Raw genomic sequence first — 23,814 nt, 5'->3', positions numbered from 1 at the left:
ACATAGAATTTTTACAGTTCTTTATAACACTCAGCTCAACAATATTAAAAATTACTAAAGAGATGAATGAAGCACTGTATTCTGTGTGAGTTTATCACAAATGACTGACCCTGATTACTGGTATTGATAAAGTATGTTCTATGTTCATAATTGATAATGAGGAGGAATTAATCAAGTACCATCTTTTCACCACTAACACACTTATCAGAAGCTCAAAAGAAAATACTTTTAACGTGCATTTTTCCAGTTACACGAACAATTCTCTTTAAGCACAGAATTTAATAATCATTCTTAATTTAGCAATTTGTAATATTTGGCAACTTTTTCATTTGACTGACCTTATAAAATATGACAAAATGAAGCTGATACAAACATAAATGCAAAATTTCATTGTTTTTGATTGCGCTAGATAAGCTGACATTCATTTTTCTTTTGAAATCTGTTGTTAGCAGTGTTCCTGTGCTGATGTCAATATTAGTTTTTTATTCTGAGGCATATGTTTTGCTTATCATGTTACATTTTGATTACATAATTTCTGTTGTTATTATTTTTTTATTAGCTAGATAGTGACATTATCCTGGCACTATGTTGAAAAGCCCCGTAACTTTGCTTGTTTGTTGTTGGCAATGACACTCACTGCCAGTCATGTGTTTCATAACACATCTGTGTGAGGAGCCACAACAGCCAGCACTTTTGAAGATGGCATCAAAGTAACGCAAGCATGTACGTTTTTGGATTTAACAAATAACCTACTTAGCAAGCAGGATTAGCTATTTAGTGAAAGGACTATAAGGTAGTCAGAAACTGAGACTGAATCTTTTCGACTATGAGTTTTGTTTGCGTAAAGTGTTTTGACAATTGGTAATTTAGACCACCTGGGTTTTGTTCTTGGCCTGTTTAAAGACTGTGCTTTTGTTTGACCCTTGGTACCTTAATTCCCCGATCCTTCTTACTAAGACAACTCCTTCAGCAAATAAATTCACCATTGTGGTGGATTGCTGGGGCTCTTATCCAGCTGGGATGCCCCTACCATGGAAGGACCGGGGGAGAAAGTATTTTCAAGACCATTTCTCCCCCGTACTGGCAGAGGGCATCCTGTTTGCAGGGCCCTATTTGGCAGCTCTTCCCCCACACCCGGAAGTGCTGCTGGAATAAGCTCGTTGGGCACCTGGACTCCGTCTTGGTGTCCTATAAAAAGGGGCAAGTCGGCAGCATTCAACGGCCTGAATCGGGAGGAAGTGGGTGAAGCTCATAAAGGAGGAGTGAAGATGGAAGGAGTGGCTGGAGAAAGAAAGGGACTGCGTTTTACGTTGTGTTGTGGAGTGCAAATATAAATAAAGCGTGTGCTGTTTGGCAATTAGTGTCCTGCCTGTCAGGTCGGGGTTGAGGCAGCTGAATACAATGACCGAGCATCAGACCATCTACTCGCAATATCTTCAACCCAGAGACTTTAAAGTCAGCCTCTGAAACCATGATGATGGAATAGCATGAAAAGGCATGTAAATTTACTCAACCGGGAGTAGGGGAAGAGAGCTCTTTTCTATGTCATTTAAAATAAAACATGCAAAATCCTTTCAAGTTTTAAGGAAAAAAAATCCCATGATTTAAATTGCAAAGGCAATCAGATTTATTTTAAACAGTTACAAAGGGTGTGAATCCATAAGCCTTCATTCATACAGTCTCTACTTTTACGACTCGAATGCTTGACTTGGTTCTGGAACAACAACCCTGACGCTATACCAGAAACAAAAATGCAATGATATTAAACTAAGGATGTTTTTTTAGGGTAATTCTAAAACAACTATTTTTCAAAGACGATTTATGCTTAATGTAAAACACAGAGGAACAAAGTTAAAGTGACCTGTGCTCTCTTCAAATCATAATAAATATTATTTGCTTTCAAAGTAAAACAACATTTACTGTACATTGTTAGGACAAAAATGGTTTGGCAATGAAAAACATATGCTGCAATAATTTAGAACCATTAACCTTTTATAAATACACTTCACTGCTGCTATAAGCAGTTTTTTTAAGATTCAATATTGCAGGCCTTCAAACTATTTTCTTTAACAAAAACACACTGCACAAAATTAAAAAATATGCACATATTTACCAAAATAATTATTTAACAATGCAATAATATCCTGAGTTATTATATGTACGTAAGATTGCATTCAAAGTTTCAATCTTCTGAGACATATTGTACAGCTGTAAGTAAAGATTCAAGTTGCATAATTAAGACTACAGTCTTATAAATATAGGTTGCTAATTTGTTACAGCAATTTAACGTTCTACTCTAAAGTAAACTCTACCATAAAATGACACATTTTTCACAATGATTTACACCTACGGGAAAATAAAGCAAGACATATTTTGAGAAAAGTTACATGAACTAATCTAATCTAATAAAGATCACTTACCTGCTCCCAACTTTGAAACCTGTTCAAGATCTTCTTGTGACTTTGCAACTACAATTGCTTCAGGTAGTCTTAAGGTGAAAGGCAGAACATCCCTTCCAAGGAAAAGACATGTGATTGTTAGGAATATGTCCCACAACTACAGAAGAACCAGCAATGTGCTACAGACTGGTTTACTTGGCAGGAAACCTTGAACTTTGGAATGAGTTAAAAACAGTAAACCCATCTGTAAAGGCGAATCATTTACAGCTTTGTTTCTAAATCACAACATCTAAGCATTAGTCAGTGCACAGGTTACACCCCATTGTTATTTGCATTCCTAATTTTTCAACAAGTTTTTATTTTACAGTACTTACTATTTTATAAATGGTTAAAATAATAAATTGTCAAAGTGATTTCACTGCTGACACTGCAATTTTTTGGATTGGTTTAAAATACAGCTACCAGCAACAATATACAATGCTTCTGCAATAGTGTAGTATTGAATTCACATAAACAGAGAAACAAATATTAGTAGGTGCAAAACTGTATGATATTAAAATAAACATGAGTCTATGATTGTTAGAATTGTATATATTTTTCTGGTGTATACTTAAAGTGAAGTAAATCTGAAAGCACACCTGTATATAGAAATGAAAACATAAACTGTTAGCTATTGTCAAATAGCAACTGGGAAAAAGTAAAATTCTTACCTGCTGATACAATAAAACGCAACAAGCCTAAATAGGTCAGCAAAGCTAATGCCAGATCCTTCCAAGGAGAAAGCTAAAAGAAAAAAAAAATGACAAAAACAATGTTGTAATATTTTAACACAGAAATTGATCAACAGGATTTGCAAAATGCTGAACCTTTCTAATAAAGTGTACTGTTCTTTCTTATATTTTTCCAAGAAATTAAGTTGCTAAAGAGCTACTGAGTATTCTTTAGCAGAAACTGTGTGTTTGTGTTTCAGAGAAAGAAAGAGCTTACTCATATAATCTGAAACAGCTGTCCTAAATATGTGCAGTGGCCAAACACAGCAGTTGAAGGATTCGGTGATCTGCTGGTAATGTCTGCTCAGTGACTCACAGCACAGCATAAACATGTATTGGCAAAACTGAAGTCCTATGTAAAAATGAACTAATAGCTACCCAAACCTACATAATTGATGACTATTATTAAAAAGACCAAAGTGGTTAAAGTGTGCAACGATCAAATTAAATTTACAGCTGACAGCAAAATGAAAAAAATTACATATTTATTATTTCAAGTACTTGAATGAAGAATGAATATTAATACGAAATAGCTAATGAGCAAATATATTTTACCTGAGTAATCTGTAATTAAGATCAGAGTTAAATTGAAGCTGGAATGTTCAGAGATCATTACTTTTATAATTTACAGAGGCTTTCAGAAGAGACAAATTAAACTAATAAAAATTTAACAACTGTGACCTTTTCAGAACCATTAATGCATGTCACCCCATTCTTTTAATCACCATAATCCTTAACAATTTATAAATCCACATGTTGTTTGTAAAGATTAATTCTTCTCCTTACACAATGCACCTAATTAATTGAGCGTGTTACACATCACCTGCTGCAGCTGGTACAGGGATTGGTAGACAGCACCCAAACTAATAAAACATATCTTTTACATTCAAAACCAAAAGGTAGGCTTCTACATAAATGTACAATGATTGGCCAAAAATGATGATACAGACCTACCTGAGCAGAGGTTTTGACTGGGCACAGGCTCAAGGTGTGAAATGTACAGCACATTGATTTTAGCCCAGAAGACAGCGAAGTGTCCTACAATTGTTGTAAAGTGTATCTGCTCCAAACAGTTTGCTTCATCTCATCTTTTGACTAGATGGAGAGCTGGCAGTTTGGAAGACCACTGCACTAATGTAAATTTGCAATCATGTTTCTGGAAACATTCAGGACCTTCCTAATCCCGTGGAATGGAGCATTATCCTCTATTCACAGTGGGTACACTGCTCTCAGCAGCAGGCACAATTGATCAACAATGACATTCAGGAATCCAGTGTTATTCAAACATAGCATTACTTATATCAAGAAATTAAATGTAATTCACAAAACATACACACAATTATACTGTTACGACCGACCTGAATTACTAACAACCCCCAGGAGAGCTCTACTGACTCAAGGGATTTTTTACAATTGCCCTCAGCTTCAAATTAGTATAAATCAGCAGGATTTAGGATTTGTCAAACCATGTGATGTTTTTCCAGCCATCCTGTGTCAAGTCTTTGAGTTCTGCACCCCAATCTTTATTTTTTCACAGACAGAAGTGCAACTCAGTTGTGTTGTCAACTTCCATACTCCATTTGTGAGGATGGCCGATGAGTTGTGCATTCTCAAAGGCCTCTCTAGTACCCCACTGTTATTTCAGCTGTCACTTGGCAGACTGCAGCAGATCTTTTACTCTGCATAAGTTGTGTCCACTTTCGTTAGTCCTTTTGTCAAAGATCTTGTTTATGAAAATGAAATTCCACTTACATGTAGATATTTGTTTCCTCTGGGTGTCGGGCTAATCCCGATACACACATAATGCTGTTGTATGTGAAAACCACGGCAAAGTCTTCTTCCTAATGCACTCTTGTCTGGTATCCTCTACCACGCCACTTTTAAAGCATGTCCTACCGCTGACCTGACATCATTCACTGGTGCCAGTCTCCATTATGAATAGCACTGTCTACACATATCATAATGGCAATGACTGAGGAGTAAAATATGTGGGAAGGTTAGGCGCCCCAAGTAATAAAAAAAATAAATATAGTACTGCTTTGCAATTGTTGCTTCTAAACAGTTCTAACCTATTGAGACCGCCCAGTGAGGAGTACCCAATATTAATTAATTAATCTTTACTGCATAAATGAGTAGCAGATTTCATATTTGATTAAATTCCCCAAAAATCACTGGTCACTGGATTTCTTTATAAGTTCGTTTTATTACTTGCTCACTGACTTGTTTCATGGAATTTGATTTGGAGAACCTCAAATAAGGACAGCTGCTAAGCCAATTTGTAACAACATCCAAACTATCCCATTCATCTTAACTAAGCACTAAAGATATATTCATCAAAAAGATGCTGCCTCCAAATTATACAGTTAAATATCAGAGCATTAATTTAAATTCTCAACGACTGCTCTAAACTGACCATTAATCTATAAAAAATTAAAGTGTTTATGGTGCATTGCTTAAAGTATGCTGCCAATTATTTTGTTTTTATTTAGATTTAGGTGCAGGTTATTTGAGCTATATACAATGTTACTACCCACTATCATAACACAAGAACTGATTAATACCAAGTCTGTGGGTTTATCAAAATCTGTGAAAGGGTCCTAGATGCTGTAGATTATCATGAGTGCCCAAATGACACTGCACTCTCCGCGGCTGTAGTTTACTTTATAGGCAAACCGGAACAGAGAGTCAGACAAGAAGCTGGTTAATTGCTCTTTATATAATTATTCTGTAAAATATATCAATGTGGTCCATAGTCATTTATTTATTTATAAAGCACTTTAAAAACAAAATCAAGGTTGACCAAAGTGTTGCACAATAAAACCCAACATATCAGACACACAATAACCAATGGGTAAAAGAAACAGAAACACGTAAGAGCTGAAGAAATTCATAATAAAAATGTACACAGATAGTCAACATTGCACACTGGGTTAAAGGCCGGGGAGTAAAAGTGTATTTTTAAATACGATTTAAAGACAGCAACTGAAGCAGCCTACCTAACGTGCAATCGTTCCACAGTTTTGGAGCTGCAACTGAAAACGCCCGATCACTTCTAAGTTTGCATCGTGTCTTAGGATCAAGTAAAAGCATCTGGTCTGCTGACCTGAGAGAGCGAGACGGTATATAAGGATGCAGCATTTCTGACAGATAAATTGGGGTACAACCATTAAAGGATTTAAAACCAGATACAAGAATCTTAAAATGGATTCAAAAATGAACTGAAAGCCAGTGAAGGGAAGCCAAAATTGGGGTAACGCGCTCATCCTTACTTGTACCAGTTAAAAACCGAGCAGCGGGATTTTGCAAAGGGCTGTAGGCGAGCAATGGAGGCCTGGCTAATTTCAAAAAGAAGTGTATTGCAGTAATCTAGATGAGAGATTATAAAAGCATGTATAACTGTTTCAAGGTTGTGTTTAGACAAAACAGGCTTGATTTTTGACAGTCGCTTCAACTGGAAAAAGAAAGATTTTACCACTGCGTTCACATGCTATCAAGTTTTAAAGTGGAATCCATTTTCACACCTAAATTTGTGATCATATATTTCTCATATTGAGCCACAGTGGATAGGTCGATGCAGGGGGTCTCGCTGGTGCCATTGGATTTAAGCAGCATGACTTCTGTCTTATTCTCATTAAAATTTAGAAAATTTAATGTCATCCAACTCCTGATGTCAATAAGGCAATCAAAGAGGGGCTGGACAGAGCATGGGTCAGGGCGCTTCAGAGGGAAATAAACCTGACAGTAGTCTGCAAAAAGGTGAAAAGAAATACTAGTTTCCGAAAAACAGTGAAACACCTAATATACAGTGGATATCTTTGTAACAAGTAGTATCACGCCAATTTTGAAGCAATGATAATTTTTTACCTGCTCAAAGGAAGATGAATAATATTTTTAAAAATAGTAGCAAGCTGACTGGCAAAAAAAAAAAAAATCAGTTTCCTAGCTAAAGAATGGTTACACCCAGATGATTTCTTAGTGTTTTCTGTGCTAACAAGCTACCTGGCATTATATCATGTAATGACATAGACTAGCCCCAAGGCACAATACTGATTGTCTTTGATCAGAAACTAACAAAATATGTATTCATTCATTTTGTTTGCAATTGAGAAGTCATGGCAGATGCATTATACAATGACAAACTATACACTGTAGCAGATGTTTGAAGGATGTACACAAACTCACAAAAAAGATTGTATAATGTAAGTGCATTAAAGTCACATCCAGTTGTTTTAAACTTGCTTCAATCTGATGTTTCAACCCAGTCAGTTTCTTCTTTTATATCTTTTATACTTTGCTTACAGGCCTAGAGTCTCCAATTATATTTGGGGGTGAAGAATACCACATTTTAAATGCCATGGAATACGCCTGATAAACATCAAAAAACAGTCCAGTAACAATGATCTGCTACTTTTTTCTTTCTTGAATGGTACCTGCTACTAGTATCTCAGAAAAAAAATACTTATATTAGAATGATTACAGAGTCCTGTAGAACAAAATAGGCAGTTAGACAGGCCAATTTGACCTCAGTCATTTTTGCTGCTATTTTCTGAATAGTATAAGCAGTGTTTCTGCATGACAGAAAAATTGAGGTAAATTATCCTGGCAGATAAAAACAGAAAAAGCAGACATCTCTACCACTAAGCTCAAGTGAATAACATGACAAGTCCATCCAAAGCATCGAGAAAACTGGCAAACCAACAGCCAAGTCTGGCACCAATAAACACAATCAGTGGAAATTTTCAGCTTGAACTCAAAATCAATAGAGCATTTGCTGTTAAAAATAAGACATATGCCGTACTACAGACTCCAAGACCAGGCTGTTTCTAATGAGTCTGCATGCAGTTTGTGTGAGGAACTTTCAGATTTGGGTACGACTGCTGATCCTAATGTGATGTGGGAGACCCTCCGTTGAGGGTTGTGTTGGTGTTACCGGTGTTCCCAGAAGGAGGTGTTTCATCTCGCAGGGCACCCTGAATATCATCGAGAGGAGTCGCAGTGCACGGCTCAATGGCAACTCTGGTCTGTACCGGGAACTGAGAAGGACGGCTGAGAGGGCTCTGGGGGCAAATAAAGAGGCGTTTGTTAGAGGAATCTGTGAGCAAGTGACACACCATCTGTGGTCTAGTGACCCACGTCCTGCTTACTGAGGAATCAAAGCATTACGCACATTTGAATCTCTTCCTCGGAGAGTCGCAGTCGGGGCAGCAGATGGAACGGTCCTTACAGATGACACTGCAGTTGTGACCCACTGGGATGGCTACTTTGAGCAGTTGTTCAAAGCTGATCCTCCGGCTAGATGTTGGATATCTCTGGGTCCACGGTTCTTGAGGCTAATCCTCCAATTAGCTGTGAACCACCCAATCTCACTGAGATTGAACAGGTGGTCAACCAGCTGAGGGGGGGAAGGCTGCAGGGATCTGTGCTATCCGCTGTGAACTTCTCCAGGCTGGTGGTAAGGCTGTCCTCCTGGCATTTCAAGCAATCTTTGCTTCCAATTGGGAGACTGGCATCATCCCAACTGACTGGAAAACAGGACTTGTCATCCCTATTTGGAAAAGGAAGAGTGATCGCCTGGATTGCAGCAACTACAGGGGGATAACACTGCTCTCGGTGCCAGGTAAGGTCCTTGCTAGGGTTGTCCTCAACAGGATCCATGATCACTTGCTCATCTACCAGCGAGTGGAACAGTCTGGTTTTACACCTAAGAAGTCTACCATCGACTGCATCCTGGCACTGAGGGTTTTCATGGAGCGCAAACGCGAATATTGGCAGAATTTCTTTGCAGCCTTTGTTGATTTTCGCAAAACGTTCAACTCAGTTGATTGAGCTGCTCTGTGGGACATCCTGAGGATTCGCGGGATCCCCTCGAGGTTGCTGGATATCATGGCAAGCCTGTACATTGGTACTGTGAGTGCTGCACAGAGTGGTGGCAGGACCTCTGCGTTTTTCGCAGTTGATTCTTGGCTTTGTCAAAGGTGTGTTCTGCTCCTACTCTGTTCAATGCTTGTATGGACTGGGTGTTGGGCAAGGTCATGGGGTCCAGCGGCTGTGGGGCATCTGTTGGTGAAGAAAGATTCATGGATCTTGACTTTGCTGACGATGCTGTGATCTTTGCGGAGTCTATGGAAGCTCTGATTGGGGGGCTCGAGAGACTGAGCAAGGGGTCTGAGTGTCTGGGCTTGCAAGTGTCCTGATAAAAACCAAGATCCGGGCCTTTAATGACCTCTTGGGCACGGCCATCAGCAGTGTGTCTGTTTGCGGAGAGAGTGTTGACCTTGTTGAGAGGTTTACTTACCTTGGCAGTGACATTCAGTCTCTGGTGACTCTTCCTATGAAGTCAGTAGACGGATTGGGAGACCATGGGGGGTCATGAGTTCGCTGGAAAGTGGTGAGTGGCTCTCCTGATATCTATGCAAAAGGACAAAGGTCCAAATCTTTAGAGTCCTGGTGCTTCCTGTCTTGCTATATGGTTGCAAGACATGGACGCTATCCAGTGACCTGAGATGAAGACTGGACTCCTTTGATACTGTGTCTCTCTGGAAAATCCTTGGGTACCATTGGTTTGACTTTGTGTTGAATGAGCGGTTGCTCATGGAGTCCCGAATGAGGCACATTACCTGCATTGTGAGGTAGCGTCAGTTACGGCACTATAGCCATGTGGAACATTTCCCCGAGGGTGATCTGGCTCATAAGATCCTTATTGTTGGGGACCCAAGTGGCTGGACCAGGCCAAGGGGTCGCCCAAATAACACCTGGCTGCGGCAGATAGAGGGTCATTTCTGGAGGGTGGGACTGGACCATGTGTCTGTTTCGTTGTATAGTGGTTGCGGCAACGCACTGTACCAGTGCATGCTCCCCAACTTGACTCTGACTTGACTATGTAAAAACAGTGCCAGGAAGAAAAAAATAGAAAAAAAAAAAAAATGTGAGGAGAACAGGACCTGATTAGGGTCTCTGGAAACAAAACCAACACCAGTAGTTAGAATGGTTGGTCTGTTAAAAATAAAGGAAAGAGTTAAACTAAAAATTTTTACAAATGTACACGCATGCATATTGTGGAAATATGTAAATGAACATCACAATCTGATCTGATTTTAGGAAATGCCTGTGTATGATGATACCAAAGTCCTTCACTCCACCCTCCCACCTCCAGTGGGGAAAAAATTACTAAAATTTCTAATTTTATTTCAGTTCATTTAAGTATGCCCCTTCTACATTATTACATTTTGTGTATTGTTTCATAAAGAACTAATCAGTTATATATATTTATAAAATGCTGTTATTATTTTAAATGACTTTAGCTCTTTAGGGTGATTTCCATTCTATTTTTAAGGATATGGAAAGTTTTCTTTATAAAAAACCTCACATACAATAAGATGCAAGTTTCATTTTACAGTCAACATTGGTCTGCTCAAGCAGCAATACTGCATTCCGTTTAGCTTGTAAGATAAAGGAGTGGGTCAACTATTACCATCACCACTAGAAAAAAGGAATTGGCCTTTAAACACAAAGAAGAGAACTATACAAAAATACAGTTACGCAATGGATGGAAATTTATGCCACAGTGGGCATATTTCTTATTCATACAGAAATGTAAAAGTGCAGAAATGCATTTTCCATTTATTTTAATTGCTTATTAACCCAAAAGACTGAAATACTGTTCTATCAGACTTACGGTTCTTACAAACAGACCTCAGTATGTGCGTCTCGGGAACTGCAGGTCTGGCATTGTGGTCAGTAACACAGGGGCGCTGCAGGGGACTGTACTTTCTCCGGTCCTGTTTAGCCTATATACATCGGACTTTCAATACAACTCGGAGACCTGCCACGTGCAAAAGTTCGCGGACGACACTGCTATTGTGGGCTGCATCAGGTGTGGGCAGGAGGAGGAGTATAGGGAAACTAATCAAAGACTTTGTTAAATGGTGCGACTCAAACTACTTACACCTGAACACCAGCAAGAGCAAGGAACTGGTAGTGGATTTTAGGAGGCCCAGGCCCCTCATGGACCCCGTGATCATCACAGGAGACTGTGTGCAGAGCGTGCAGACCTATAAATACCTGGGAGTGTAGCTGGATGACAAATTGGACTGGACTGCCAATACTGATGCTCAGTGCAAGAAAGGTCAGAGCCGACTATACTTCCTTAGAAGGCTGGCGTCCTTCAACTTCTGCAATAAGATGCTGCAGATGTTTACCAGACGGTTGTGGCAAGTGCCCTCTTCTACGCGGTGGTGTGCTGGGGAGGCAGCATAAAGAAGAGGGACACCTCACACCTGGACAAACTTGTGAGGAAGGCAGGCTCTATTGTAGGCATGGAGCTGGACAGTTTAACATCCGTGTTAGAGCTATGGGCGCTGAGCAGTCTCCTGTCAGTCATGGAGAATCCACTGCATCCACTGAACAGGATCATCTCCAGACAGAGGAGCAGCTTCAGCGACAGACTGCTGTCACCGTCCTGCTCCACTGACAAACTGAGGAGATCGTTCCTCCCCATATCTTCAATTCCACCCGGGGGGTAAACGTTAATATTCAAAGTTATTGTCTGTTTTTACCTGCATTTTTATTACTCTTTAATATTATTTTTGTATGGGTATGCTGCTGCTGGATTATGTGAATTTCCCCTTGGGATTAATAAACTATCTATCTATCTATCTATCTATCTATCTATCTATCTATCTATCTATCTATCTATCTATCTATCTATCTATCTATCTATCTGTCTATCTGTCTATCTGTCTGTCTGTCTATCTATCATCTGCCACCTCCTCAACCTGCACACACACTCACCTTACACAGGGCCAATCTGGAATCAACACTTATCCTCACCTGTCCATTTTCGATGATATGGAGAAGAAACCCAGGTAGATACAGAGAGAAATGTTTATGCTCCACATTGTGTGGGATTCAAACTCTGGACACTGGGTTTGTGAAGGTTCAGTGGTAACTACTACTACTACTATAAAGGGGTGGGAAAATATAAAAAAAAAAGTAGCCACAATTGAAATAATTAAAGATATGCAATAAGTCTTATTAAAAATAATACAAAATCCCTCCCAAATTAAAAAAGAAACAGCAAAAGCAAAATACAATATTCAAAAATAAAATTCAAAGAAGGGGCAAAGACCAAAAACTGACAAAATATTAAACCAAAGGGGTGATAGTGATAAATTTTGAAGACAGAGTGAAAAGTCAAAAAATCAAAAACAGCAAACATGTAGGTCAGAAGATTGCAAGCACAATAAAATCACACTCAAAAAACTAAATAGAGTAGACTAACATACTGTAGAACAGAGTTAACACGACTTGACCAAAGCAGTGACTGCAGGCTCCTTAAGTAATTACCAGGTGCTGTCACGAGGCTGTAATCCAATGAATTACTTTGTTCTTCCTATAAAAACATAACAGCGTTGGTTCGGTCCTAAAATTTTGACTTTGGTATTGATACCAGCTTTCATATCTCAGTAATGGTACCAGAATGGTCCTGAAGCACATAACTAACATAACTGCAAAATCCCTGCTTCTTACTCCAGCCTCTCTGGTGTGCCAGGTGATCGCGGACAGCACTACACAGCGCTTCCTTCTTGATAGTATAAAGTATTTGTCAAAGCATTTGAAGCAATAATAGTAGTAGTTTATTTATATAGCGGCCTACACAGACAAAAGGTCACAGAGCACTGAACAGCAAATACAGAACAAATACAAACAGTTAAAACAAAACATAAACAAAACCAATAAATAAACAAACGGGAACTATTCAGCAGTGATTAAAAAATTGTTTAAAAAGAAATGCTTTTAGTTGTTTTTTAAAAGAATCAACAGACTTGACTCCACACAGACCACAAGGCAGGCTATTGCATAGTCTTGGTGCCACAGACTGAAAGGCACAATTCCCACAGGTTTTTAGCCGAGTGCATGGGACAACGAGAAGGCCCTGCTGCCCAGATCTTAGAGTCCGGTAAGTTGTATGGCGTTGGTGCAGGCTGGTTAGGTACTCAGGGGCCTGTCCATGCAAAGCTCTGAAAGTAAGTACCAAAACTTTAAAATGAATTCTATAAAATACTGGGAGCCAGTGCAGTGTGTACAGAATGGGAGTGGTATGATCATTCCGGCTTGCACGAGTTAGGAGCCTGGCAGCTGCATTTTGAACTAACTGAAGTAGTGAGAGAGAGGACTTGCTCAAACCTGTAAAGAGAGCACTACAGTAATCAAGCCGTGAGAAAATAACAGAATGAACAAGCATCTCCAATTCTGATTTTGAAACAACATTTCCTTGTTTTGAGAGATTTCTTAAATGAAAGAAACACAAGCGGCTGACTGACTTTACATATTCATCAAGTGTCAGGGACTGGTCAAAAATAACCCCAAGGTTACATAGACTCGACTTAATAACAGGAGAGACAGAAGATAATTTGAAACTGATCTCAGAATGAAGAACAATTAGTACCTCAGTTTTTCCTGAATTCAACTGCAGGTAATTACTACTGAGCCAGTCAAGGCTCAATAGGGCAATGGGGAAGGATACCCCGTGAAATCTCAATCACGTTGGAGCAATGTTCTTTTCTCCCGTGAAGTCTTGCTTGTGTCGAAGCATGTGGTTTCGTGAAGTCTCTAGCATAACTAAGCATGTTTTTTCCCAGTTGCTTGACTAGTCGGGGAGTGGAGTTTGACAGGAAAGCTGACAACTTCTGGTACTGAAAATCCCGAAATACTGGTACTGTACTGTTTCAAATTGTTGGGTTTTTTCAGTTCTTTTCAAGCACCAGTATACAGCACAACCCTACAACATAACTGATCGAAAAAAGAAAAAGCCTATTTAAGCTAACAAAAGAAAGTATCAGAAAATAACGATAAAAGAAAAATGAACAAAACTGAAACTATAACAAAATTATTCAGAAAAAAATAACAATACAAAAATTTTGTTTTAATATTTGTTACACGTGTAATTTTGTGTATTTTATGGTTTTGACATTGCAAATGCATTTCTGGTGTTTTTTACATGTTCTGAATTGATGGTCATTGCTTATACAATGCTCCGCAGTTGGCCATGTCACGTTGGTGACGTTACCAGGTGTGAGAGTATAAATATGGTGCCGATCTCACACAGCATCTATTCCTCAGTGAATGCAAATGTTCTTGATATTTATAGTGATGGACAGCTTTATTTCAAGCAGGTCTTTGCGGTCTTGTTCTGGTTACAACCTTTTATCTGATTCTGACTTTTGATTTTGCTTTGCCCTTTGATTCCTGGTTACTCATTTTGGTTTGTCTCCTGCGGTATTCTCACCCTCATTTTTTTGTTTTAACCACAATCTCTCGTTTCTCAATCATCTCCTGGTTGTTCAAGGGTTACAGTAATTTTTGGGCACTCTACATGTCCCCAACAAAAAGATACAAAAAGTCAAACTATAGGGTGAAACGGCCAAAACAACATAAAGGCAAAAAAATCACATTTGTATTACACCAACTTCGAATTAAAAAATATATAAATAAAAATGTAAGTTGAATCTCCTTTATGAATTAATTTTGAAAGAAATTAAATTATTCACTCATGAAAAAACAATCACTTAGCTCAGTAGAGGATTATGCTAAAACTGAAAATGATGTGTTTAACAAGGAATAAGCTCCTAACAGTGACAACCTTTTGCTAAAAGAACCTATTATGTACTGGTTCTTTGCAATCTTTTGAAGTGTATTTCCTCTTGTGGTTATTCACTTTTTCTATTAAAATAGTTATTTTTAGAATAATGTGCTCTCACTGAATTTTAACAATGGAAGGGTTTTTACCTACATGGGTAAGTTCATAATTATAGAGTACAGCATTTCTTTACATCTCTGAAACACAAGATCCCCTATTACATATAAGGTTTCAAAGGATAGTCAGATTTTTTTCATTCTTTGTTTTTGTATTTTTGCTGAGGAAAATACACAGCATACGTCAGAGGTCTAGCAGGGTGGATTCAAGAAGCCACAAAGGCCCTACCACTTTACAAAGAGCTTTTCTGTATCTTATACTAGTGGTTGGAAAAAAGGATGTCACTCAAATGAAAACAAAGAGCAGTCTAGTACATCGCTTTATTTGAAGACAAACACAAAAGACACTAGGTCACATAACACAAAAAGATAAAAGGATTTTTTTTTTATATGTGAAACCCAGCAAACGTGACAAAGAAACATGAACAACATACAGAGGACATTTAAAAAAAATAAAATAAAAAACATTCAGCTTGTTGTATAAGGCAATTAAGAATATACTTTGTATATGTAAGAAATGTTTGAGGTTCAGCAAACACTTGTCTCAACATAAACATATATTTTTTTTCTGAATCATACTGGTATGGACTCTATATAGGGTGGTCCAGATCTAATTATGCAATTTTTCATTATGCTATAACTTATTAAGTTTATTAAATAGAAAATCACCCGAAAAATCCCAGACCATCGAGAAGTGTGCGAACTGACGACATGAAGAATCATCTTCGTACCGAACTGGAATCGTCCCCGCATAAATCAAAGTCATCCAGACGATCTGGATCTGTGTAATTAGATCTGGACCACCCTGTACAATCAAATTAGACATAACTGAAAAAAAGTAGCAGTTGGCTTCTTAAAAGCATGGATTATTTACTTAGCAGACACCTCTACACATCACATTCATTGGGTCTGGTGGGAACCTTGAATAAAAGTGCAAAGGATTCTTTAAATATTAGGATACTTGCCACATACCACTGAAGAGTCTAAGAGAATAGCTAGTTGTTCATGTGATTTAACACATAATTAGCAAGGCTACATTGTGAGATAAATTCATGTTCCGGATTCTCTCTGCTCGGGGTAATCATATTCACCCTTTGTCTGCGTGAATTTCTCCTGGGTGCTCTGGTTTCCTCCCATAGTCCAAAGACATGCAGGTTAGGTGGACTAGTGATGCTAAATGTGCCACTATGTGTGTGTTCACTCTGCGATGGACTGACGCCCTGCCTGGGTGAAGTTCTGGCCTTGTGCCCTATGTTTGCTGGGTTAGGCTACAGCTTCCTCACAATCCTGCTCAGGATAAAGCAGTTTTACAATTTTGGAGGAATGGGTGGATAAGAATATAATTTAAAAGTTTACCCATGCATCAACATAAATCTATGAAGAAGAGTAATATATTGTATATATACAGATATCGAATTCAACCAACTTTTATTTGGGACCGGTTAATAGAGTACATTCTTGGGTCAGGGGGTATGCAGTGTTTGAGGCCTTCCATATTCAAGTGCAAATGCTGTTTTTCTACTGACAAACACCATGTCTTTGTTTTGATTCCATCACATCTTTTTAATGAAGTTCTGTAAAATGAAATCAGCCCTAGGAACTTAATATCTTGGTTAGTTCTTCCTCTGTATGTTAAACCGTATCAACCTAGAAATGTCTCTTCAAAGTTGTGGTAATATGGCAGTCACTAATGCATTAACACTTTTGTCATTATGCTGCGCTCACAGCTTTATTTCATTTGCATGTCATTTTTAAATAAACTCAGTATTTTTTTAAGATGTTGTATGCTTGGTGTAACAAATGGTTTATAAATAAAATAGAGTAACAAGGGTACTGGAAAGATGATAAAGTTCAAGCACTTACTGATGGTGTTCAATGAGATTTGAAAACTTTGATGTGCAATGAAGCACTGTCTATGGCCAAATACTGATGAAACAGATGCCTTGTGTAGGACATAGCAAAGAGAACATTAAATCAACATTAAAACATGAGCATAAAAGGCAGTAGAAGGAAAACTGGCAAAATGGTAATGTGCTATATGAAAAAATAAGCAAATGTAAGTAAATTTCCATTGTTTTCGTTTGACGTGTTCAATGTACAAGTAAAACTGTACATTCTTTAGATTTCTATCTTGTAATGAAAACACCTCGAGCCAGGCTTTTAGGATCATTCTGGTTCTGGGTATTAGTATAAAAACAGAAAAACTATTTGCAACCTTTTTCTATATGGACAGAATCATTTTGAAAACTTGATGAGCCTACAGAGTAATAGCAGTCCAGACTGACGTTTGGCCAATAAGCAAACAGTCAGCTTAGATTTATAATTTACAAATTTTATATATCATTAAATTAATAGACTTCTTTCCTTTGTTTTGTTCATAAAGTTTCAAAACCTTTCCGTATAAAATGAATAATTATAATAAAAAAAAAGAAATCTGAAAGTTTGGTAATCCATCACCTTCAGCCATAGTATAATTGTGGCATGAGACAAACCTAAACATGTTAAATTCAAATGATCAAAATGTCTGACACCAAATCATAAATCATTCCTATAGCTGTCTACTGTTAAACTCAGTAAAACCTCGGGAAAGACATAGGCTTTATTTATTAGTAAATGTAGTTGCTGGGCTATATTTTAATAAAATGCTGAAAATTCAGTTTATTACCAATTACTTACAAAAAGGGAGTTGCAACAAAATCATAATATATCCAGTTATTCATTTTGCTACCTTATTTTCCAGGAACTGCCTGAACAAGACAGACAATACTTCTCTATTCACAAAAGAGTCACTACTTACTCATGCATAATTCTCCCCTAAAATTGTCACCATATCCCTCAGAATAATACAATTTATCACACACCACTGATATTCAAATAATAAAGTGCTCTCTTCAGCTTTTGCTAGGCACTGATTCATACAAATCAGCCTTTCTAAGCTCAGGTCTACCTAGGATAAGACTCTACCTGCTAGAGATGCTACCAGACAGCAGTCTCCTTTGGCCACGTGTTTTTGTTTTACTCTTGGCTCAGACTCTGCTGGGTGTCTATTTTTATTTTGCTACTGGATGTTTTTATTGCCTTCTCATGCTTATCCCTGATGAAACCTTCTCCTTCACTGACTAATCTAACAGTTTGCTAGACTGCTGTATCGCCTGCTAATTTTGCTCTGCTAGAAGTACTCCATTCCGTCCACTACTCCGTAATGATTTATAGATCTGCTGTATTATCTGAAAATAGGAAAAAAAAAACAACCCAAAGAAGATCAATCCAATTATTTTACAATGTACGGCAGCTCTTCTTGGATAATTCCTTTCTTTAGAGCACTCCTAAGACCTCTGGCTGTTTTGTCCTGCCCTCTACTTCCTTGCCAGTCCTTTACTGGAGAGAGTTGGGGAGAGTTATTAAGCAAAAAGTAAAATACTGTGTAAGAGAAATATAATTGTAATGCATCACTAAAAAAATACTCATTCAGTAAGATCAGTCATTTTTATGAACACACGTGACAACATTTTTGCATTTGTATGATATGTGTAACCCAAGGAAACCCAATTTTGATAGTTTCTAAATACCATTTTTATTCTGGCAGTGCTTATAATTAATTTTACAAACGTACACAAATACTCACTGAATTGGCTCTCCTTTATTGGGAAATCTCTGATGAATGGTGTGATTTCATTTCCAAGGCGCAAAGATATAATCTTCTTCTGAAGTCTGGCTGATTTTCTTACAATAAATATCTGGAAATTGAAACATTGACAGTGAATGTTTTCCTGTACAAGGCTACTGTGTAAGGAAAAACGAAAAGGGAGCTTTATAGATAGTATAGTAGGCATGAAATACTTTTCTCATCTCAGATGGTACTGCATGAAAGACCCAGTCTTAGAGAGTTAACGTTCAATGTTAAATTTATACAAGTGTTTTCTTACTTTCTATAGTACATCAGTTTCTTATTGCTACCTAGAATACGGTACAGCCTTTTACCCCCTGCAAATTAACATGAGATAGAACTGTCTTGGCTATATCTGTGGAAGAGAGTGTTAGTTAACCCAGTGACGAAACAGTCCTACTGCTAGCATGGACAGTTAGATATGATTGCAAATAGAACAGAAGTTGGCGTACAGTTTTCTGACCATGTCTAATATGTCGTTTAACTTGCTTGATGTGCCTCAAGCACGACTGTATGACCAAACATAAAGATTGAATTAAGATATAAGCCTTAAACAGAGCTTTTTTTTTCTTTAATCCCAATTTTTTCTCTTATTTTTGTGTAAACAGTTTTACCTTGAAATTTTACTAAAACTTTTAAAACCAAGATTTTAGGTCTGTGGAATTATTTGAACAAGTGTCACACAGGTGCTTGAATCATCGTATGAAGCAAACTGAGAGCTGAAGAATTTTGGTAAATTTGGAAAAAACACAGCTACACTGTATATTAGTTGTTCTATCTTGTTTCAGTTAATAGTACTTTCCTTTCCGTCTATAAAATATTTCCTGCATCTTCAATATTCTGATATAGCCTGAAGCAGAATTATTGCACTCTAACAGGACACTTAACCTTTAAGCAGCTTGACGTTAACCTGAAGACCATCATCCTGTTGCAAAATTCCATTCATCCATTTTCAATGGATGGCTATAAAAGTTACGTTTACACATCACACTTTAGTAAACAGCAAAAAAAAAATCGGAAATTCGCAGGAGTCAACTTATCATTGGACATGGATATGAAAGAGGAAGCCATCAGGAAATGGGGATATAAACTTCACATAGCAGGCACTATGGACTGGAAATGACATAACATAACATTCTTAAAGAAATGTTGTTCAACCCAATTCAGGAATGTGGCGGGACATTAAATATGAACGATTCCTAAACTGAGTTCCATTGCAGGGCTCATGCACATGAAGGCCCACATTCATACTCACCCATTGCAGATTTAGAATCATCTAAAATAGTGTGTCAATAGGGATGTGGGCAGAAAGCTGGAAAAGTCAGAAATGAGCCCATAAAGACATGAGAACAACATGCAACCTCCATATGTAGGACACAGCATGGGTTTTAAACCTAGGATGCTAGATTCAAGAGGCAGCAATTCTCCAAAATGAACCTTCTGTTGGTGAAACAGGAGACAGATAAGGCTGACTCCAGACATCCTTTTGTTCTCCTAACTTAGTCTTTTTATTTTTCTAAATTAAAAATATATCAGTTCAGCTTATGCAATGTGTGTATACAAACTGATAGCTGGAAACAAAGGAAATGTAAAAAGAGAAGAATCCTAATGACTTTCTATGAAAGAACATTTCAAGTTTAAAAGCAGACGGGGGTAATTTTTTTTTAATTCAACTTAAAATTTGTAGACAGCAGAAGCGGATGCAGCGGGTTTTTAGAAAAATAGCAGGTGTGCGAAAGGCGGCACTGCAGTACATTAAGGTATAGAGTTACTTACGATTCCATTATGGCAGAGTTAAGTTCAGTTTTTGCAATTCAATGTCATATTTAAAAAAGAAATATAAATGGTATATTTGTTCATGACTAAGTTACAACTGTTGCAGGTTTATACGTACATGTTAAAGACTAAAACGTCAAGACGCCAATTCCTACACCAATAAACTTATTATTTGCATGCATAAAGCTCATTTAATAAAGAATATTGAAGATTACATGCCTGCTGGTGTTCGTTCCCTTTGTGACGGTGCAAAGCAAGCCTTCCTGATACATCTATGTGCTTAATCAACACATTGTCACAAGCCTGAGTTAGCATCCTAAGTGGGAGTTCTGAGTCAAGTGAGCATCCTACCCAAAAAATGTCAAATACTTTCATTAAATACCATTAACACCGTCCAGTCTTCCACCGGCCGAATTACTGTTGAAAGAAGGATGTATCTTAATGTTATTGCATAATTTATGTCTGAGTGATGGGCTATGCAATAGGACAAGATAAGTTGTATTAAAAAAAGGTTGAACAATTCTAATATGTAAAATTTTAACAGGCGACAAGAACGGTAATGTGGTACATATTCCATGAATAACATTAGACACAAAAGGAGATCTTGATATGCCATTTGTATTAAAACATTTACAGTTTCCCGTGAGAATAGCTTTTGCTATGACAATTAAATCACAGGGACAACATTAGAAAAAGTCGGTTTAGGCAGTTATACGTAGCGTTGTCAAAATGTAAACCCAAACACGGAATCAAAATTCAATGTGATCTTGAAGAAAAGTTAATTCCTATAAGTTTTACAGTAAAAGTGAAAATAATGCATATGTAACAATTCCCATAAAAAACATCAATCTCTTTAAATTGTATATCCGGTTAACCAAACCCTGGGGTTGGCGAGCGAGGCGAGCAGGAGGCAAAGCCCACTAGAATATATATAGTATGCAGACCTGTTCAACAAACATTAGAATCGGTAAAACGCATAAGTTAGGTGTCTTTGAGCATAGTTTGAATGGATTGTATGGAAGATTGGAAAAATGTCATCTGGTTTGACAAATTTAGATTTCTTCTGCAACAGGCATATGACAGGGTCATAATTCTTTGTATAAAGCACGAATCCATGGGTCCATCCTGCCTTGTGTCATTAGTACAGATTGACAGTGGTAATATAATATTATTGAGAATGTTTTCTTGGTACAGTTAGACCCTTAATACAATTTCAGAGTAATTCCTAAGCATTGCTGCTGACCATGTACATTCCTTTATGGTCACAGCCATCTTTTCCAAATCTTTTCCAAAGGTCCCTTGTCACAAAGCTCGATTCATCTCAAGTCGGTAGTGAATTCCGTTCATTCAAATTTCTTGCACCATCCCCAAATCTCAAATAGTGTGAGATGACCCTGAAGCAGCATGAAACAAACTCCCTAGGGCTTGCACCTCCTTGCCTTGGAAAATCCAGGATGTTGTGGACTGTAAGGAGATCTCTGTGTGGCACCTAACAGAGTGGCTACTGAGTTTATATAGGTGGCTTCCATAAATGCTCTATATGGCAAACGTCATTTTGAAGATATGGTTCAATTTATTTTGAATTCTAGAAAACCCTATATTTTAACTTAAAACCTTCAGTAAAACCGCAGGCTTTATTTTTTTATATATATTTTTATAATGCAACACCCTCTAAACTACTGTTATTCACTTAGGAATAATGCACCAGCCAGTTGCATGCAGCTATAATACCTGTAAACTATTATTAAATTTTGGTGGAACCTGGTTCAATATTAACTACATATGAATTCATTTATTAAGTACATAAAACATCTACGGCTGACTTGTGCACATATTTAGTCCATTAGGATGTTTCAAATTAGTTATAATTGCTAGCATGTTCTGTTTATTTAAACCAGGTGACATTACCACTAAGAAGGAAATACCTTTGTTTTAAAACATGGAACGGCAAAACGTTAATTCAGGCATCAAATTAAAAAGTTATAATTACTAATTGAAATCTTGAGCTTTTTAATTCAGGTTAAAAATATATACTAAGAGTACATATATATATATATATATATATATATATATATATATATATATATATATATATATATATATATATGACAACCTTAATAAAATAGATTCATTTAGAAAAATCAAAGAGCAACTGAAAATGTACTTATGTAAAGAACTGTTATTAACTCTTAAAGAGTGACCACAGGTTGTAAAACTCACAGAATTTCCACTTTGTACTAAACAGTAAAAAAATTCTCACCCCAGGTTGTTGCCTCTGTAAAATCTGAATTGCTTCTTCATCACTCATTGTAAGCTGCAACCATACTGGATGTGTTTGAATGAGTCGATCCAGAATGCTGATCTTTCTCTTCAAAGAATCATAGCCAGAATCACGAGCGCTGCTCTTGAGCTCCATCTCCTGTAGAAAGAGGCTCTCAACATCTTCAGCTAAGCTGCAGGGAAGCACAAGTGAAATAATGTGAGATTCTAGACTTCTAAATATAAAAATTTAAATTAATAAAATTCAAAATAAAAAATAGGCTATTTTTAAAATGAATTTTATTCCATAAACATGAATATGAAATTATACATTGAAAACTAAGGTGCAACAAGACAATATAATGACACAGTTTTGTTCTGACAAATCAATCATACTTTTAAAAATGAATTCATTAAAAGACACCAAGGATATTTCAATGTTAAGGAATGTCTAACAGCTAGTGAAAATAAAAATAAAGTGAAAGAAATCCATTAGCTACAACTTTTACACTTTGGCAAAGTGTAAAAAAACAACTTTGGCAAAGGTGCATTAGGCTATAAAAAATGTCATGTAAAATGTTGAAATACTATTCTAAAATGCCGTGTTTTGACAGAAACTGTTTGCAGTTTTGCATAAGGGACGTTTACTGCCTAACATCAGGACCTTTTTTTTGTTAAAAAGTCAAACTTGGCTTTCTCAAATATTACAACAGTAGAATTGCTATATTTTGTCCAAGTTCTGAAAAACAATAATTATTTTACATTTATTTTACTTTAAATTTGATTTTAGATTTAAAATTTTTAATTAGTCATGCTTACAGAAGAAAACATTAAGTTTGTGCTTGGTTTTGAAACGGCAAAATATCTAAAGACAATAAGTGAAGGATGTGGCATTCCACTGGACCTTGTAAGTCGGCTTATGAAGGGTTCTTCTACATGGAACCATACCACACTACTTCCCAGGTCGCATGTTTGGCACTTGTTATGTTTCAGCCAGAGTTTACTCCCCAGTTTATGTGTACTTCTATTTTATTTATTTTTTAATGATTGTTTTTCATGTCTTTATGTACTGTCTGTTAGGTTTGTCTATTATTGGTCATTTTTACACTATGTCTTCAAATGTTCTGACATTCCTTCCGTTTTTGTGAGTTGAACCCAAGGAGGGAGGGCCACCTGACATCACTGCAAC

General features: G+C 37.2%; 1 protein-coding gene across 2 annotated transcripts in view; it reads right to left on the bottom strand.

Annotated features, from left to right (window-relative positions):
* Positions 1-23,814, bottom strand: part of rin2 (Ras and Rab interactor 2) — a 213,659-nt gene that overhangs the window by 59,677 nt on the left and 130,168 nt on the right. For both annotated transcript variants that reach the window (XM_039738550.1, XM_039738551.1), the window contains exons 5-8: positions 22,627-22,819; positions 18,549-18,660; positions 3,110-3,182; positions 2,421-2,512 (exon numbers count right to left, since the gene is read on the bottom strand). In XM_039738550.1, the coding sequence (XP_039594484.1) occupies positions 2,421-2,512; positions 3,110-3,182; positions 18,549-18,660; positions 22,627-22,819 (470 nt within the window). The remainder of the gene's footprint in view (positions 1-2,420; positions 2,513-3,109; positions 3,183-18,548; positions 18,661-22,626; positions 22,820-23,814) is intronic.

Source organism: Polypterus senegalus, chromosome 16 (genome assembly GCF_016835505.1).
Source record: "Polypterus senegalus isolate Bchr_013 chromosome 16, ASM1683550v1, whole genome shotgun sequence".
Lineage (NCBI taxonomy): Eukaryota > Metazoa > Chordata > Cladistia > Polypteriformes > Polypteridae > Polypterus > Polypterus senegalus.
This window is presented reverse-complemented; position numbering and strand designations above follow the sequence as displayed.